Source organism: Arthrobotrys flagrans (assembly GCF_004000055.1).
Source record: "Arthrobotrys flagrans strain CBS H-5679 chromosome Unknown unitig_1, whole genome shotgun sequence".
NCBI classification, from domain to species: Eukaryota; Fungi; Ascomycota; class Orbiliomycetes; order Orbiliales; family Orbiliaceae; genus Arthrobotrys; species Arthrobotrys flagrans.
In genome coordinates, this window is record NW_027137556.1 from 5,698,270 (window position 1) to 5,715,168 (window position 16,899).

Here is a 16,899-nt window from a genome sequence, read left to right on the forward strand (position 1 = left end):
ATATCATAGCCAGCTACGACTTAAACTTCCGGAAGGCGGATTCCCTTAAACACTTGCTCGATTCCTAATAGCGATAAAGGAGAGGAGTGGATCTAACACCGAACCGCCAAGATGGGTATATCGGAGAAGATTAAAGAGTATGAGCTTTCTCTCTCTCCTGCTCCCTCGGATGTATGGATTGGAGGATGTGGAGGGGTGGGGTGCTGACCGGGATTTGATTCGATCGATAGGATTGAGGATGAGATGAAGAGGACGCAGAAGGTATGATCTCTTTTTCTATTACTAGTTCGCAAATACGGGAGGCTAATATAAGGATTGTGGGGTTATAGAATAAAGCCACAGGTTCGCTATATTTCCTTACACTACGTCGATGCCAAAGATGGAATTGGATAGCTCATTATATTCTCGAGGATAGAATACCACTTGGGTCTATTAAAAGGGTAACAATACCCCCAAATACAAAACACCGAGAAGAAGAGAAGAGGGGCTGACGGGTGGGACTTTTTGCTTTCTCGCAAGAATAGAAAACTAGCACGGCTGAGAGCGCAATTGTTGGAACCTGGTCCGGGATCTGGAGGTGGCGGTGGGAGTGGATTCGATGTTAGCAAGAGTGGAGGTATTGTACTGTACTCGGCCTATTGAGAGATCGGGAAGGAGCTGATGGTATATGCGTATACTAGATGCCAGAGTATCACTCGTCGGTTTCCCATCTGTCGTATGTCTCCTCTCCCAAACTCTTCATAAAAATCATCAATAATAACGGAATGATTACAGGGAAAATCCACCCTCCTAACCAAAATCACCAAAACCCGTTCCGAAGTCGCCGCCTACGCCTTCACAACCCTCACCGCCATCCCGGGAGTCCTCGAATACGAAGGCGCCGAAATCCAAATCCTCGATCTGCCCGGGATCATCGAAGGTGCCGCCGAAGGCAAAGGCCGCGGTCGTCAAGTAATCTCCGCCGCAAAAACCTCAGATCTAATAGTGATGGTCCTGGACGCCACCAAAAAACTCGAACAACGCACCCTTCTAGAAAAAGAACTCGAAGCGGTAGGAATACGACTTAACAGGGAACGTCCGAATATTTATTTAAAACCTAAGAAGTCAGGAGGGATGAAGATTAATTTTATGAGTCCGCCAAAGTATTTGGATGAGAAGATGATTTATAATATTCTGAGGGATTATAAAATGTTGAATGCGGAGGTTTTGGTGAGGGATGAGAATGCTACCGTTGATGATTTTATCGATGTTATTATGGCGCCGAATAGGAAGTATATTAGGTGGTACGTATCCTTCCACCTCTCCGTTTATCCATCTTTGGGAACCATGGAGGCTAATGGAAAATGTAGCTTGTATGTGTACAACAAGATCGATTGTATCTCAAAGACGTACCTGGACCAACTGGCAAGGGAGCCGCATACCGTCGTCATGAGCTGCGAACTGGATTTGGGGATTAAAGACGTCGTGGACAGGATTTGGGAAGACCTGCGGTTGCTGAGGGTATACACCAAGAAGTACGCACTCCCCTCGTAACTTAACCCAGAGCAGTTTGGGTTAATATGCTTTTAAAATATATATAGGAAAGGATACGCCCCAGACTTCACGGAAGCCCTAATCGTCCGAGACGGCAGCACGATCGAAGATGTGTGCGATCAGATCCATAGGACTATCAAGGAGAGGTTTAGGTATGCGCTTGTGTGGGGGGCCAGTGCCAAACATTCGCCGCAGAGGACGGGGTTGAATCATTTGGTTATGGAGGGGGATGTTGTTTCTATTTTTACGAAGTGAGTGGGAGGTATTACTTGTGGATAGAGTCAGAGGGAAAGAGGGGGGAAGACTTGCATGGCTTTTTGTTAGAGGCCTCGATGGGATTTTGTATAGCTTTGTACTACGATATTTTGAGCGAATGTTAATGTGAATTATTTTTTGGGTGGATTTTGTTCTTCTTAATTGTTCTAGGGTATGCTACATCTCACGTTCACTCTATCTACATAAGAAGGGAACAAGAAGTTCAAACATGTTCAAACTATTTGATTATCTTTTCCCCAGAGTTTTGAATAGGAAGAAGAGAGTAGTAACAATTGGAAGGAATAAAACGGTTTAATCAATAGTCAGTCCTTGTTGGAAGGCCTAAGCATTTAAAAACTATTATTTTAACGTATTTTTCCTCTATAACTATTTCCGGGTGTAGGTTGGAGGCGACAGGATGAGAAGATATATAGCCTTGTATGTGTCGAGGGAAAGAAGGGGGGTATAGTTTCTTTCAATGATGCCGTTTTGCATAACAACATCTCGAAAGAATTTTTAACAGTATTTCTATCTAGAAATGCTGATAATTTTGAAAAAGGTGTAAGGGATATTTAAAGCTGGACATCCAAAAAGTCCGTGGACAGGGAATATCCAAAGCAATATTGTATGCAGTCGTAAGGGAAAAGTCAAAAGGGAAGGAAAAAAAAAGGAAAACCGAATCATTGAACAATAGTACCACGCCGGGCGTGTGAATCAAAAAAGAAAAAGAAAAAGAATATAAAAACCTGTTGATAGTCGTCCAATATTTGTCGCTTTTGTGCTTCGAGTAGTAATATCCTAAAGAAGAAAAAAAGTAACGAGATGAGAAAACTCACTGCTTCAACCTGAAGTTGAAGGCCACACCACCAACGGCAATACCAACAGCTAGAATGGCAATGTATGGGAAGACCGTCTTGAGACAATTTGGCTCAGGTCACTCTTGTTGGAGGAACTGCTTCGGAGTCTCTTCAATTGTAGCGAGTCTTTTGATGGGCTCGAGGAGAGAGGCTCTTGGGTGCTGGTTTGAGTTTCAGCCTTGACCTGGAGTTGGTTTTCTTGAGAAGCGTCGGATTCGTCTTCCTCATGGGTAAATTCGGATGAATCTTGGTCATGGGTGGATTCGGATGACTCTTGATCGTGGCTAGATTCAGCTGAATGTTCGTCAGAATCCTGTTCTGTCGATTCTTGATCTTCGGCGAGTTCGTCATCCTCGTCATCATCATCGTCATAGTTATATTCGAAGCAAGTTGGCAATTCGACTGGTGACATGATAATACCATGACTTCGACGGAGTTCTTACTGAATCTCGACGTACGAATCAATCAAAGTCCTCAGAGGCTGAATTTCTCGCCCCATCTTGCGGTTTTCTGTTCGTTCAAAGTCACGATGCCATACTCGATCGTTGCGGAAGAGATCGTTCTCAACCCACTCCGTTTCTTTGAGTATCAGCTCAAGGATATTAGAAAGTATGCGGATCTCTAGGATGGTATTTTTGTCAACGAATACCCCAAGGGTGGTTAGTACGTCGTCTGGAGTTTCTCCGGGGAAGTGTCCGATGTATATAGAGATTGTATCGCGAAGAGTCTGGCGGTTAAAACGAAGGTTAGCTGCGTCAGCAAGCTATTCAAGGAAATAAATCAGTATCTACCTGCGAATCTCAAAGACGCTGGTGTGATGGAAGGATGCAAGGCTATGTTTTGGGAGAAGAACGAATTGAGTGAGGCTTTGATTGAGAAGCGATAAGAAGTTTGTGATGGTGATTGTGATAATGGCTGTGAGGTGAAGAGAGACGGAGGGGGATGTTGTTTTCAAGAGGATGAGAGAAGTATAGCAGTCCTCTTGTAGCCAACTTGATTTCAATGTGCATATTCCACACGCACGCCCTCGAGGCCCCAGTAGATGGAACAAGGTTCCATACACTCCCAAAGTATCACCAACATCTCAATTCTAATTAAAATATTCGTAAGGAATATCAAAGTACCTGTTCGTGCCTCAAAGTTAAATAAGAAAAATGAAAAGGGGCGGTCTCGATCAGTCACCATATAGAAAAGGTCCACATATTGTCTTCAATTCAAACAACGTTACCCCCACCGGTTCCAAAGCCTCCACCGTCCCCAAAACCTCCTCCATTTCCAAAGGATCCACCACCAGGACCATCATTCCTTTTCTTCCCAATATCGCTCCGCTTTTGCTCACCATCCGACTCATTCAAGGCAGCAAGAAGTTCATCAATATCCCCACGAACCGTAGAAAGTCTTCGATGTTCGCCTTCGAGACGCTCAATTCTAGCCATGGCCATCTCTGCCGCTTCAATCAGGCGCGTCATGAACCTGTGGTGGAGAAGCAATCGTTCGGCGATCTCGGGACCGAACGGAGCATAGAAATTCCCAGGATCCGGAGGGGACGGGGTACGGTTGGCACCGAAAGCTGGGGTGGAACAGTCTGATGGGGGAGTGTCTGATGATGGACTGGGACTGGGCTGTCTGCTGAGATTGTCCGGTTCGTTGGGGGTGGCTGGGTTGGGGAATTATCTTGTTAACTACTTGTGCGTGTTCTTGGTAACGATGAGGATGGAAGTATGGTTCTTTAGGCTTACTTTCCGACGAACCCTGTGGAGCCGTGGGATCCATGATTGAGATAGGAGGATTGGATATTTCTTTAACCGAGTTGAGACAGAGCTAGAGTATTATCGATGAGTAGAGGATCTTATGACAATAACTTCCTCTTCGATGGTTCGTGTTTGTTGGTTTGAGAAGATGAGGAGGAGGAACAGGAGGAGAAGGAAGGAAGGAAAGGAATCTAATGAGCATTATATATTATGGAAATTAGAAAATATTCGTAGGGGAGCCCCGAGCGTGCAGGCTCCAGACGAGGGAATCAGTCTCTTTCCTAATTCTTCTTGAAGCTTCGAGGGCTGAAATGTCGCCTGGGATTGTGTTGTTTTTGTGGTTTATTTTATCTTTACAGAGGCTTCGAGATGTCTATTTAAATCAGGCATATTTACAATATTTACATAGAGATACATGTGGGTTTCTCAGAGAGGTTTGGGCAAATGTAATCATGCTAATTGCTAGATATTTGATGTCGTGATGTGTGTTGTAGGAGGTTGCTTCTGTTGCATTTTTCACCTGGTTCCACAAAGCCGTTTAGGAGTCGCCGTTACACATGTACAGTTTGGATGAGATCCTTGAGATTCATATTTAGAGCCTATCAATTGCAAGGGATTTTCGATTTAGAAGCCAAAACCAAATATTAAATTGCAAGAAACGCCGTTCCAAAGAGTGACAGATAGAAAAACAACGGGCTAAAGAATGGGCTATGCTATGCCAATCGGTCAATCTCGGATGACCTTATCCTCCCATAAAAACGCCCAAATCAAACGTTAAAGCAGTAGCACTCGAGATCAGGTCTAAGGCGCTTCGTATTGTAGTAAAGTATGTACCCTTCCAGACTGCCATAAAGGAATGGAACATCGTTCAGACAATATTACACCTCCCCCTATTTTCTAGAGCACTAATCCGTTCATTCAATGTCTTGACCTCCTCATCCTTCATCCTCTTCTCGTCCCTCAACGTCTTCTCCATATCACCCAAAAGTTTGCTGTAGTACTCTTTAAGCGCTTGAACGGCCGCTTCGTTCCTGTCCTCCTGGCTCTTCATGATCATATCCTTCATCTCCTGCATCTCGCGTTGATGCTGCTCCTTGACCCTCGCTAATTCTTCCATGACCTCCCTTCCCGCAGCGGTATCTTTGAGGGCTTTATTACCTCTGCCCATCTCTTCTTGCAGTTGTAGATAGAACCCCTTATTTTCCATCAACAAACCCGCGACCTCCTTGGCTGACTCCGGAGTACCCTTATACTTTATAGTCTTCGCCTCAAATGTCAACAAAATCTTCCAAAACTTTTCCTTCAACTCCTTTTCCCTCCTGGCCCCTTCCTCGGCCGTAACTTTATCCCACATACTGGTCGTCAAAACCACATTCTTCAGATTCTTTTCCCCGGTAAGTTTCCTGAACATTTCCAAATTCTTTGTCGCAGGGTGCGTCATTCTGTTTTCCGAGATGGGGTGGAGGTATATGATTCCGTGGAGTTTCATGTCTTTACTGTATGCTGCGGCGAGGTAATCTGCGATCATTCCGAGGACTTCTGTATCCGAGAGGTAGGTGTCGCTGAAACCGGGGGTGTCGACGAATCGAACTGTTGTGTCGTCGATTTTGGTCTCGTGGACCGAGATCTCGCGGGTGCAAGATTCGAGGTTGTGGCCGATTGCGATATCGGGTTTGCCGGTGGCTTTGGAGATGAAGGTTGATTTGCCGGCGCCGGTCATTCTATTCATACCAATTAATTGGCATCTATACATATTTAAGCATACGGAGGGTATCGTATGAATTCATTACCCCATAACAGCGATCAAAACCTCCTTATCCTTCCCCCAATCCATATGATTCTTCAACGACTTGTAGATCTTCTTCCCGCCATTGTAAATCCCATAACCTCCTTCGGGAGTCTCACTAGCATTCCCCATCGAAACGAATGAATCTTCCAAGCTAGAGTCTCCCATTTTCTGCGATACAGAATCAATCTGTGTGACGTAACTTGCAGGGTTTGGAGGAATGGGCGGGACTATTGGATCATCTTCTTTATTATATGCGTATTCGGTGAATCCTGGAGAGGTATTATCCGTTATGGTGATGGGAGTATCGGAAGATGAAGACGACTGCGTTGGAGGTGTTGGTGGCGGTAGTTGCATGTCGGTGGCGTTGTCGTCGATGATGTCGAAGTCATCTTCGTCTGGAGTGGCGGTGTACCGAGGGACTACTGGATTCTTGGTCATTTTCGGAGAAGTTTCCTTAAGAAAATCTGATTCCGAAGATCAAAATGGAGAAAACTCTGTGAAGTTTTTGTAAGAAATAGAAAGAAGAAAGAAAGGAAGGGAAGGGAAGGAAGGGAGAGGAAGCAATTCAAAAGGGACTGGCCTTGCTGCTCCAAAAGCGTGGTTTACGTGTGGCGAAGATGTCCCGCCCGCATTTCAGCTTGGCGGGGCCTTTTTATGTAGAGCTTGCGTGTCGACCACTCTTGCCCAGAACCAATAACAACGGGAACAACGATACCCACATAAGGCTGCCCTTTTTCCTCGACAAAGAGGGAAAAATGGAGATTGATACTCAAGCGCCGGTCGCTGAGGTGCCGGCAATTGCAAAGGCAAAGAAAAAATATGACGAGCAGCGGTTTACGGTTCGAAAGCCTGAGTGGCAATATTTGCATCTGAGAATGTATGCATTCGTTTTCTCTCAAATATTGTACTAGCTATGGGAGATGTGCTAATTGAATCATACAGGACCTTCGACCCACCCCATCCACCAACCTACACATCTCCATCCTACCCTCCCGACCTCCTCACCTGGAAAACGCACCTTTCAACCGCACTAAACCAATTCCTAGGCATCGCTGGCACCGCCATCCCCATCGATTTCCTCCACCTAGAGGGACCTGAAGTTTGGATGCGATTTCCGAGGGAAGATGCGACGAGGTTTATAGCGGCGATTGGTGGGTGGGGATCGGAGGTTGAAGGTAGAAATGTGGGGTTTAGGGTGCTGGGGAGTACTGAGTTTTTGATGGGAATCGTGGGTGGCGATGGGAGGGATGTCTTTGTGTGATATTTGTCCTTTTTGACAACGGTTACAATGGAGCTATTCTTCGGGAGGGAGTGATGATTGCGATTGGTATTATATCAAATATCCTATCTTACACACACACATGGAGGTTGGCCATTCTACCCGAGGGAAGGAGAAATCCGCTATTCCTTTCCATCCGACTTGTCCTCCCGCCGTCGAGCAGCAGCTGCTGCACTTCCAGACTTGACATTAAAAAAACCAGTACTCCGAGGGTGCGTCTCCAACCCGCTGGCAGGCTTTCCGGTAGCGGTGGATTCTTCACGAGGCTTCGAAGCCGTATCAGGCGGCGTGATATTATCCGCCGACATTCGCTTGACTGGGACCGCCACCACAGTCAACTTTCAGAAATATTTATAGGAGGGAAAGAGGAAGAACATACTATCCTGTCCGAAATCCAGCAGGTCACCGTTTGTCTTCTGCGACATGGTGCTAGTGGGTATCTGATTCTATTGATATATTTAAAAAAAAAAAAAATAGAATACGAATCCAGATATTAATTTTACTAGATAGAATTTCTATAGGGACATGAATTCAATGAGAGATCTCAGAAAGTAGTACACGCCCCTTGATGATTAATATATTTTGGCCTCGAGACTAACATGTTAGTCTTTTGAGTTCGAACCTTACAAGTATTCGACGTCATATGCCGCATCATACCGCCGCATACCTTTAGATGAGGCTGAAGGGAAAGGATCGCCAACGGACGTCATACACTGTACAACCCCCGGTCTATGGCCACTAAATAAGGCGCTCTGTTCGAACCACTGAGCTTGAAGTTAGATCTCAATACCTGACAAGTATTTCCTAATACTTGAGATTAATTGGCTCAAGTCATGAGGATGCAATTGTGATATTTAAGCTTCAACGCATTTTCATTTTATTTACTGCCAAAAAACAACCGAGGTGGTTTAGCGCAAAGAATTACAGAGAAGATAGAGTGGTGTTTAGAGAGTATCATCATTTCATATATAAATCGTAGCCAAGTAGGTTATAGCTAAAGAAACAAAAGCCTGCACTCATTATTATATATAGCAGTCCAGGCCATGGATTTAAAGGAGGGCGGGGGGCATCTTTTGTCTATCTATCAGGCCGGCAGGTAGATGAAAGAGAAATATAAAACAGAAATTGCTAAAAGTGCAGACAGCAGAATGCAGAAATATTTGAAAAAAAAAAAAAAAATGGTGCTCCAGCGATATACGCAATATATGCAGACAAAATGTCAAACTGAAAGAGAGATGGAAAACAGAAAGCCGGTTTCGTAGAAGTACTCCGGCCTTTTTTTTCGTGCATGTCGTAATGATCGAGAAAGTAGCAAATTGGTGATGATAATCATATGATGCCCATGATACACCCCCTTCATATCTATAATAAAACAGTTATCAAAGCAAAAAAACTAATCCTCCTCCCAGTAGCGCCGTGGTATCTTGCTAAATCATCTCTCTAAGCGACGACCATTTTCATAAAAGGGAACCCGAGAAGTTCTTCGGCGGTTGGGCGCTTAGTATGGTCGATGATGAAAGTCTTCTCCAAGAAGGTGGTCGCCTCAGCTGAACACTTGGACGGAATCGTCGGTGTCACCGACAAACTCCCGATCTTGAAGATGGCCTGGAATTGCGAACAGCCTGGGAATGGATGGTCTCCCGTAAACATCTCCACGATGAGACATCCAAGGGACCAGATGTCGGCTTTGCGAGTGTAGGCGGTCTGTTTGACGACTTCAGGTGCCATCCAGAAAACAGACCCTTGCATCGACGCCCGGTGGCTCATAGCCTGCGACATCAAACCGGATTCGACTTTCTTACTAATACCGAAATCAGAAATCTTGATGCCGCCGCGATTGTCGACGAGAACATTGGCACCCTTGATATCGCGGTGAATGATGTCCTTGTTGTGGAGATAGTTGAGTCCAGTAAGAATCTGACGAACGAAGTTGCGAATCAAAGGTTCCGGGAGAGGGCCATATTGACTAAGCATGGCAGCGACGGATCCACCCGGAACGTACTCAAGGAAGATATTGAGACAGTCTGGTTCGGAATCGGATCCGAGGTACTGCACAATGTTCTCGTGTTGGAGGTCCTTGAGAAGCGCGATTTCACGCTCCAAAGACTCCATCATAGACTTCTTCCTGGACTCTCCGTGTCCAGCATTCGAAGGAACTTGCTTGACAGCCATCAATGCTCCGCTCATAGCATCTAGGGCAAGGTATACGCTCCCGAAGGAACCTTGTCCGATCAGAGCACCTCGGATCCAGCGCATACCATTCGAGCTGGTATGAAGATTATCATCACCTTCACCCCCGGCATCTTCATCATCGTCGTCATCGTCATCGTCATAGTCGTCTTCATCTTCCTCCTCTTCCTCTTCCTCTTCCTCTTCATCGTCGTAATCGTCCTGAGCGCTAGATACGCTAAGCCTCTCAGCAGCGGCATCCGGAACATCATCCGACTTAGCGGTGAGTTTCTTAATCGTATCAGGGCCAGCGGTATCCTCATCTTCTTCGTCATCATTTGCATCCTTGTCCTCGTAATTGAGGAGCTGCATAAGGAGATTGTGATGTTGCATAGGTGACGTCTTAATTACGGGCGGGGCTGGTGCCAACCCACCAGCCCTCGGCTCCTCAGGTTCTGTATCCATGTCAGTAGTGCTCGTGTTGTCACTCTCATCCAGGTACGATTTCGAGTCGTCGGTATCGGCCTCGGAAAGCGTAGTACTGAACCGCGGGCGGAGGGTCTGGCTTTTAGGCAGACGAGGAGTCACCACCTCCTCTTCAAGCATGGATAGACTTCGGTCAACGGAATAGTTCGAGACCGGTCGCCTAGACATCGGTCGACGCTTCTTACCACCAACATCGACTCCAGCACCGCTCTTTGAGGCATTAAGCCAAGCGTCTCCGATGCTCGGAACGGGTGGAGCGCCGTTGATAGAGTCTGCAAAGCTCATGGTAGTAGCAGTGCTCATCCTACTAGCGGTGCTCATTCGGCTCATTCGGCTCATGTGGCGCGAGTGTCGCATAGAATTCCGAATGGTCTTCTTAAGGACCTTCGAATCTTGATCAGGGAAATACTCAGCCAGGTTGGAGCTGATGAGTTCGCTAGGCGGCCTTTGTCCGAAGAAATCTTTGAGAGGCTTCGGTGCTGTACTGTCTCGAGACGCATAGGAAAGAGCGGGCGATATTGGGCGGGAATTGTTGGCTCCAGGTGGTTCCAATAGGTTTGATTTCGAAGACTCCGACTTTAATGCTCCTGGCACGTCGTTTGGGGTTTGTTGGGTGTCATATTCGGTGATTTGCTGTTGCAATACCTGCTGTTGCTTCGCAAATTCTGCTTGCTCTTTCGCGATCTCTTGTGCCCTTTGATATTCAGGAACAGTGGGGGCGGATGGATATCCGTTCTTCCTTGGTCGGAGAATCAAACGCTCACGCTCTGGTCGACTGACATCGTGACAGATCTTGACAAGTTCTGCATCGGAAAGATATCTCGTGCTCTTATCGGCTGTAACGAAGACAGACCAATTTACCGGGTTTTCGTCGTTTAACCCAAACTTCTTCAAGGCTCTCTGCAAGATCAGATCGGCTGTCTTAGCACCGCTGATAGCAACAACTCTAGTGCTGCCCTCGGAGCCAATGAATTTTACATAGTTCTAAAGTCACCAGCGTTAGTCATGACCAGCAGACCAACATAGAAGACCAAGAAGAATCAAAAGGAGAGCAGTACGGGTTGTACGTTAGGCATCTTCATGATACCACCGTCAATACTAGGTTTCGTCCCATGCTTAGGGATGAAACTGCTTGATTGAGTAGCCGATGCAAGACCGGCGGACTTCTGTCCATCGGATATAGCGGTTACCGGTCGAGCAGTTGCTGGTGTCGAACCGGCGCTACCCGGCGCGTATTTGTAGGTATTGGAGCGGCCAAGGTCTCCCTTGGACCTGCTGGATCGGAACTTGTCGTCTTTCGGGCTCTCCTCAGCTGCATATGGATTTCGCCCGAGACCGGGAGATGAACTTGAGAAGCTTCCGGCTCTAGGGGCTTCGTAGGAAGGACTGATAGACGGGAGAGTAGCGATACTGTCGAGTGCGAGAAGTGTTTTCTGAAGTTAAGTTGGCTGTTAGCGCGACCATCCGAACACTATTGTAAGCGAAGAAGCGAGGAGCTTGTAAAGCATACTCTATTTCTATTCTTGATCGAGCTTGCTGTGATCTTATTTCGAAGAGCCTTGATGGCAGCATATATACGGACTCGGTCGCCGACTTTTGTAATCCCAAGCTGCTTGAGAATAGCCTGGTCGACATCAAGCAATGTATCACCGGTGATATTGTTCCCTGGTAAGAAATGAAAAAGTCAGCAACACTGCAGGATAGCATGTATATGTGTGCCCCGCTCTAAGCAGAAGCAAAGCATGTTGCAGATATAACTTACGTCGAAAGATGCCCTCGTATTGGGCACAGTTGATGGTTCCTAGCCATTCGCCGACTCTGAGTTCATCCCAGTTTCTGCGATGAGGTGATGTTATGAGTTGAACTATTTTCTTTCCAGGAATTTTCGGCAAGTAAAGAAAGGATTAAGACATACCGAACATCATCCGGGTTATGGAAGTGTTCAGAGAACTCTGAATTTGTCGGAGACGGTCCTGCCGGATGGTATGGCACGGAGACGTATGTAGGATTGTGAGTGTATTGTGATTTTGAGGCGAGCAGCGCCATGGTGTGTGTGCGTAGCGGAGGTCGTCTGTGGGAAGTATCTAGTCTATAGATACTGCTTTGTAAAGAAGTGTGGAGGGAAGGAGGTCGGTGCGTTGTTTATGAGTTGAGGGAAAGAGAAAGAGCAAGTCCAGCTGGCTGGATTCGATTCTAAGAATAAAGAGAAGAAGCAAAGCAACGTTGACGGTGACTGGGCTATGCACTAGCCTGCACCAGTGCCACTTAAAAGACCGGGATTGTCTGTATAAATATATTAAAGACGACGACGACGACGACTAAGAAAGAAAGAAAAGATGGGTGTGTTAGAAAATAAAAAAAAGGCTACGGTAGCCAAGGGTCCTCGGGGTCCTCTGGGAAGTAGAAGTCTGCAAACTACAGTTCCGGGACTCCAACAGCTAACATCCTTTTTGTTATTATATCCTGAGACTTCTAAGCATAGAAAACAATAATTTTTTTTTGCAATCTGTGCCTATTGATATATCCCTCCTTTCCAACCGAAGTGCGCTTCGACTAATGTATGTAATGTAGGCAGTATTCCCCCTTGTTTCGTTTCTCAGGAGCAGATCAGTCAAGTCCGGTTGAAGATGCAAGTATCGATGAGGCTGCAGTACCGTTGTGGTTGTGGTTGTGGTTGTATGCGGTTGTAATGGGTACTTGTGCTGTACTGTACTGTACTATAAGACTTAGCACACCTTCGTCCGGACCCTGCAGTATCGTCCCTTTTTATTTATTAGGCTCCCCGACTAGGTACTTAGGACTGACTGAGCTGAATCGCAAAATCAAAACCAGGAAAGAAAAACCGAACAGGAAAAAGAAGGATCTCCAGTTTGAACTCAGCAAACAGATCATGCGAATGGGAAACTCTCCTGACGAAAACAAAAGGTCCTCGCCGTCATCTTATTATCAACTACCCCCTGGTGTCGAGCAGGTATTGGTGACCTGAAAGTTACCTTCTAACAATCGGAGCATTCGGGGTCTTCTGCCTGTCTTGAAACAACCTTAACTAATACGGATGCGGGAGGCGAGTAATACCTTCGACGAAACCCCGAGGCACCTAAGGGCCCTTCATGGTCTCAGCTAAGGTATCAGCTTGCAGCTGGGCCCGCCGCGCTACTGCATGACTGGCTGTCGTCAATGGCTTTTGGCCTTAGCGGCCTGGGCTGTCAAACGACCACTGGAAGAGAAAGTGGGCCGTATGTTGCAAAATGGGAACACCCTTGTCTGTGTTCGGGATAGCGCAATCTCAGCCAGTCACAGAGGAACTGTAGCCGCTTCATCCCACTGGTCGGTTGCCTCATTATTGCAGGTAATCTATCCAGATCCAGACCAAATTATCGTCAAATCTTTTGAAGCCCGAAAGCAATCACTCCGATAGCCGGCTTATTGCTATCATACCGCTCGTATTCATAAATGGCAGAGATGGGCGACCCAAGCTAACTAAAGCCAAAACTACCTAAGTACGATCGTTCCTCTTGATCCGACGGGTTCCTTAGAAGTTAAATTGGACATCGTAAAGATGAGACAGGGCCTGGCAGCAAGGATTAATTCCATTTTCACAGGCGAATGCCACCAACGAACTCCGAACAGGAAAAGCGAGAGCATGGCAAAGTTACCCATCGTCGCATGCTTAAACACCGAATGCTGCGCCGGGCCGTTGCCTTGTGACGGGTAAATTCGACAATGGAAAAAAAAAAACCCCCCTGCTCGCCCGCATTGCACTGCACTGACGCTCTATTGTTTGCTGTTCCGCGTTGACGCATTCAAATTCAATTCATTAATTGTCTCCACAATATCATACCTACGCAGCATGTCTCTTGGAAACCTTGCACAGGCCGACAATACCATCGGCATATGAGGGATCCTAATTAACTACCCCGTTTGCAATTGCTAGTTATCACGAACCCTGTGTGACAGTTCCAGCTGCTTGTATGCTTCTGAATTCCTAAATCAGATGTTGCAACAAAACTGGAACGAAACCGCAATCATAGCCCTTGGGAAACAATGGGACCCTCAAAATCCCTTTCCTTTCCTTTCCTTTCATTTCATAACAAAAACACAACCTGTGCCTATCTCTGCCTCGGAGATCGGCTTCTAGTCTTTGAGAATCTGTTTCCGGACGGAGCCGCCCAAACGTCGAAATGCTCAAGTTGAATGGGATTAATATTTCTTGGGGTAGAAACGAAACGCAGCAAGACAAAACCCTATCTTCCTCAAGAATCTCCAGGTCAGGTTACTTCTATACGAAATATAGTATCTCCAAAATACCATTTATTACTTAACCCAGATATGCCCCCAAACTTGGAAATCTTCAAATCCCCTTTTTTGTCCCCTTCGTTACTAGCCTCCTCGAAAGTACGGAGCAATGGGGTAACCGTTTCGGTTTCAGTTCGCCATAGACAGTATTTCACCCTCTTTCAACACATGCTTCAGGTGTGGTTGGTTTGCGTGTACTGTGTGACGAACGCCGCATTTGCCGGATTCGTGGGTGATAAAAGCCACAGGTTTCGGAGACTCGGTTGGGGTTATGGCGCACAGTGGATCCCGGGGCTTTTCGTCGGACTGGTACTCCACATATGCAAGTTCACGATGAGAAGGTTGAAGCGGTGAATGCCTTACCCCTTCTTGCTTTTTAACCAGAAACGAAAAAAAATCCTACGGATATCTTTTTGGCACTTGCGGAGGGTAATCGATAGGGGAGAAACGTGGCTTACGCATAGGAAACGGTAAACTAAACGTTGATATGACTTAGTAGTTAATTTGAATAGGGATGTTTGTGATAAAAGGTTTTGGGAGATTCCTAAATAAATCACCAAGTATAGCATTTGATGGTTCGGATCTGGTAAAAACGTGGAATAGCAATCTAGGGATCGATATGCAATTGTATAATGCCAAGTGGCACGTGGGGATATAACCATGGAAAACCTGTGAGGGAAAGCAAGAGCCGACATGCGCATTGGGGCTTGTAACTTTGTAGGAAGCTGTGCAATATAACGGCTGCTCCATCAATGCATTTGCGCGTATGCGGCAAATGTGACTCTGGTTTGAGGTTTTTGAGGATACGTAGGTTGGAAGATGTCGGCTTCGTGGACTTCGAGTCATGCGTGTTGGGTTTAATAGAGGATGATGCGGGCCAGTCTAGACGCCGCGATGTACGTGATATTGCTCTAGTCAATAAGACCAACCGTAGCGTACTATTTTCTAGGTACTTCGATACATGTAATGCGTAGTTCATTGTTACTACGGGAATTTTAATAGACGCCTAAACCGGGCCTAAACTACATATGTAGTTAATTATCACTTAAGATATCCGAGTCAACGTCGATTCCTCGAGTCATGCATAACTTCAAGGCAAAGTGCAAAAGGATATCACCGTTAGAACTCCAAACAACAAAGAGATTCTCAGAACCCATTCTCTGAATCCATTAACCGCTTCTAGTGTTTAATATACTCCTCCGTTTAACCTCGTATACATAGCCGCAGACCGTACAAATAACATTTTCCACCAAGATAACATAAACTGCCTGAAGGTTCTGGAGTCGAAATTCCAACAATAAAAAACTGAAACCGACGTTGACGACCAACAATTCCCAAGGCACAGGAGTTGACCTTCGAAGAAAAGTAACGAAAGTGTTTCAAGCAACTGGGCACTTTGACTGGGTATCTAGTATCCGAGTGGTTTCTGATTATGAAAAAGTCGGTGGCGAGGATTAGGTTGTCGTTATATGTCGATAATGTTAGCCACCTACCACCATAAATGCTCCGAAAACCAAAAGGTTGTGGTTTCGTATATTTCGGTAACCCCACGTGACGAATGACTTCTCACGTGACGTTTTTAAGCTCCAAAGCGTGGAATTTTCATAGAAATTTAAGAATTTTTGTATTATTGAAATGAAAATCATCAAGCGATTCTATTATTTGGTGAATCTGTTTATGAAGCTACGCTAATTTAGAGCAGTTAAGGGAGTGATATTCATTCCAGCAGCAATATCAGCCTTCTTCTTTAGACAACCACGTGAATTATAGGCTGGGACAGTAGCCTGGCAAATAACAGCTTATAGCCACAGGTCACATGACGATTTTCACTTCATTAATAGAAGAATTCAACGAATTCTATGATTTTCACCTTTGAAGCTCAAAGATATCATGCGGGGTTACCGAAATAGTCAAATGGGGGTTACCGAGATAGCATTTCCCTTCGTATATTGTAGTGTTGGAATATCGTATGGGGGTTGCGTATCAGGACCAGGTAACTTCTTGTTGAGACTGGCAACGTTGGATGGTTTTACGAGCACAGCCGTCGCAAGTTTAGGACACGAATTTATATATTTTTAAGGCGAGGTTGACTCGCTCATGAACTTAGAGAATAGTTGGCCAGATTGCTATAAACCAGGAGCATAAACTGCTGGGAGACCGGAGGAAGGCTTTGTAGCTGGCTCATGAAATGAGCTGTTGGTGGTGGAGTTGACGGTCCGTGAGAGTATCTACACTATTGAGAAGCTACATTGAAAAGCTTCAATGTGTATGCTTGGGCTCGGGTTTGTCTCGGTGGGTTCGGGATGCTGCATGGCTTGGTGGGGTTGACGGCCGAGTTTCGATAATCCTATGTGCATACTACAGTACTGGAAGTAATTCACTCATATATATACGACCATTTGGTTCATCATTGTAACCAAACGAGAGTCCCGGAAAGACCAGTTGGTAAGCGCGAGCTTATTGACTCATCGGCTCTAGAATTTC

The 16,899-nt window shown here is 45.9% G+C and overlaps 8 protein-coding genes across 8 annotated transcripts; 3 read left to right on the top strand and 5 right to left on the bottom strand.

The window, feature by feature from the left end:
• Positions 1-111: 111 nt before the first annotated feature.
• Positions 112-1,788, top strand: DFL_009685 (uncharacterized protein; the record flags this gene model as incomplete). The annotated part of the gene is made up of 9 exons (XM_067639610.1): positions 112-137; positions 231-261; positions 330-342; positions 416-440; positions 525-616; positions 681-715; positions 775-1,283; positions 1,350-1,514; positions 1,581-1,788. The coding sequence occupies 9 exons, from the start codon at positions 112-114 to the stop codon at positions 1,786-1,788; spliced, it is 1,104 nt and encodes a 367-aa protein (XP_067487382.1).
• Positions 1,789-2,673: 885 nt separating this feature from the next.
• On the bottom strand, positions 2,674-3,057 carry DFL_009686 (uncharacterized protein; the record flags this gene model as incomplete). Its single annotated transcript, XM_067639611.1, has 1 exon — positions 2,674-3,057. One exon carries the CDS (start codon positions 3,055-3,057, stop codon positions 2,674-2,676), a length of 384 nt encoding a protein of 127 aa, XP_067487383.1.
• Positions 3,058-3,174: 117 nt separating this feature from the next.
• On the top strand, positions 3,175-3,531 carry DFL_009687 (uncharacterized protein; the record flags this gene model as incomplete). The annotated part of the gene is made up of 2 exons (XM_067639612.1): positions 3,175-3,254; positions 3,354-3,531. 2 exons carry the CDS (start codon positions 3,175-3,177, stop codon positions 3,529-3,531), a joined length of 258 nt encoding a protein of 85 aa, XP_067487384.1.
• A 328-nt stretch (positions 3,532-3,859) lies between these two features.
• DFL_009688 (uncharacterized protein) lies at positions 3,860-4,418 on the bottom strand (the record flags this gene model as incomplete). The annotated part of the gene is made up of 2 exons (XM_067639613.1): positions 3,860-4,302; positions 4,385-4,418. The coding sequence occupies 2 exons, from the start codon at positions 4,416-4,418 to the stop codon at positions 3,860-3,862; spliced, it is 477 nt and encodes a 158-aa protein (XP_067487385.1).
• An 846-nt stretch (positions 4,419-5,264) lies between these two features.
• On the bottom strand, positions 5,265-6,623 carry DFL_009689 (uncharacterized protein; the record flags this gene model as incomplete). Its single annotated transcript, XM_067639614.1, has 2 exons — positions 5,265-6,117; positions 6,187-6,623. The coding sequence occupies 2 exons, from the start codon at positions 6,621-6,623 to the stop codon at positions 5,265-5,267; spliced, it is 1,290 nt and encodes a 429-aa protein (XP_067487386.1).
• Positions 6,624-6,940: 317 nt separating this feature from the next.
• On the top strand, positions 6,941-7,446 carry DFL_009690 (uncharacterized protein; the record flags this gene model as incomplete). The annotated part of the gene is made up of 2 exons (XM_067639616.1): positions 6,941-7,062; positions 7,128-7,446. The coding sequence occupies 2 exons, from the start codon at positions 6,941-6,943 to the stop codon at positions 7,444-7,446; spliced, it is 441 nt and encodes a 146-aa protein (XP_067487387.1).
• Positions 7,447-7,586: 140 nt separating this feature from the next.
• On the bottom strand, positions 7,587-7,889 carry DFL_009691 (uncharacterized protein; the record flags this gene model as incomplete). The annotated part of the gene is made up of 2 exons (XM_067639617.1): positions 7,587-7,780; positions 7,844-7,889. The coding sequence occupies 2 exons, from the start codon at positions 7,887-7,889 to the stop codon at positions 7,587-7,589; spliced, it is 240 nt and encodes a 79-aa protein (XP_067487388.1).
• A 1,015-nt stretch (positions 7,890-8,904) lies between these two features.
• DFL_009692 (uncharacterized protein) lies at positions 8,905-12,165 on the bottom strand (the record flags this gene model as incomplete). Its single annotated transcript, XM_067639618.1, has 5 exons — positions 8,905-11,103; positions 11,178-11,552; positions 11,630-11,784; positions 11,882-11,955; positions 12,035-12,165. The coding sequence occupies 5 exons, from the start codon at positions 12,163-12,165 to the stop codon at positions 8,905-8,907; spliced, it is 2,934 nt and encodes a 977-aa protein (XP_067487389.1).
• Between the last annotated feature and the right edge of the window lie 4,734 nt (positions 12,166-16,899).